The sequence below is a fragment of the Perkinsus marinus genome (assembly GCF_000006405.1).
Source record: "Perkinsus marinus ATCC 50983 genomic scaffold scf_1104296967754, whole genome shotgun sequence".
Taxonomy (NCBI): Eukaryota; Perkinsozoa; order Perkinsida; family Perkinsidae; genus Perkinsus; species Perkinsus marinus.
In genome coordinates, this window is record NW_003203440.1 from 1 (window position 1) to 1,582 (window position 1,582).

Genomic DNA, 1,582 nt, shown 5'->3' on the forward strand with positions numbered 1-1,582 from the left:
TCACGGAGGAACTCTCTACTATGCTGCTTCTTGGCAGAGGATACGCGGCCGACTCAACTCCTCCAATGACCTGAACAAGGAAGGTCCAGCCAACAACACTATGAACTACACAAGTTTAACAGCAAAGCCAAACTAGCGCGGTTACAACTCACCTTAATTTTGCCATTCTCACGAACGCTGACCTCAACAGCTTGCCCTTTAGCAGGGCTTGCAACCAAAGCGCCAACTGCCTGTATGGAGGCACCGGTGGCGATCTGTCCAATAGCACCTTGCCAGAGCAACGATCTAGCCACGGTAACGGACAAAGAGACGGCCTACCTCCGAAATCAGGGCAGCTACTGTCCAGGACCAACTGCAACCCCTGTAAGCATGAGCCATCAGAGATCTCGACAAATGCAAAACCGCTGCCCTGGCTTCGCTTGGTTCTTACCCAGCCGCACACGCTGACCTAAAACGCAGTGAATATGCAAACAAGGTAATCCTCATGTTGCTGCTAGTACAGTCTTCCCGATGAGACCGGCACCGCCATCGGCCCTCAGAAGGATGTCCTTCACACGAGTTCGACCTGACAGAGTACAACTGTCAAGATAAATTATACAACATATGCGCGTACCTCCAACGCAGCTCGAATAGGGATGGATCGGGGGCTCGCTGCCCTCAGGAATAGGGCTCACAGTATTGGTAGACACAGACTCGGGAGAAGGCATGGAGAGCTGAATGGCAATAATAACCCATACGAAGTGCCAAGGCCCTACCTCCGTATGGCTGACCTTGGCGTTCTGTCGGTCACCTGCGCGCTTCTTGATCGGCTGGTCCTTTTCGGGCTTCTCCGACTCTACCTTGGTCGCCTGAACATGCTGACCTCAAGCCGATGGTTGATGAAATGAGCGCCCAAGCAACCCTGAGAATCCGTCATTTCTAGTGCAGCTAGGAATATGGAGTGTTCGACTTGATTAGAAAATTTGAACCAGCGTGGGAAAATATGCACATAGTCAACTGCATGTGTAGATGACAATATGAAACTACTGAGGAAATTTTGCGAATTTCTTGTTGGTTTCCGAACACTTCTACTCGAATTCATGGTGAACATCTACAACAGTGAGGAAACTGCTGAGCTCAGCTGAGGGGAGCGATTACATATACTTCAACACTGATTTAAACCACTAGATCGGCGACCTTACTCACCTCGGAGTCCGTGGACTCAACTTCCTCCTTACCGGGCATGAACGGGGTGACCTCAGGGACGGGGAACTTTACAGAGTAGCAAGAGAGGACATCAGCTACGGCAGGGTTGCCCAAACACGTTCGGATGTACCGCAAGACGTTGGGATAGTCCTTCCTGAAGGGACACCACAGGCCATCACAGAGAGGAGTTTTGTTCCACACTTACAGATCAGCTTCAGAAGCAAGGCCAGCCACCAATGTGGTCACGACCGACGCGTCAGCAATACTAAGTAGATCGCCAGAAAGGTATGTATGAGTCCTGAGGTGGTCCTCAAGCATACTAAGGCCACCCTCAACAGGGCTCAGCTCGAGCTCAGCAAAGTCCAGCCAAGAATCAATCAACGCGGACTTGCCGATG

At 51.2% G+C, this 1,582-nt stretch overlaps 1 protein-coding gene across 1 annotated transcript; it reads right to left on the minus strand.

Annotated features, from left to right (window-relative positions):
• Positions 1 to 152: 152 nt before the first annotated feature.
• On the minus strand, positions 153 to 1,503 carry Pmar_PMAR012198 (hypothetical protein; the record flags this gene model as incomplete). Its single annotated transcript, XM_002768623.1, has 7 exons — positions 153 to 268; positions 319 to 448; positions 501 to 565; positions 614 to 713; positions 756 to 848; positions 1,186 to 1,339; positions 1,391 to 1,503. Coding segments are annotated over 7 exons (771 nt in total), but the record flags the coding sequence as incomplete, so codon positions are not given.
• Positions 1,504 to 1,582: the final 79 nt, after the last annotated feature.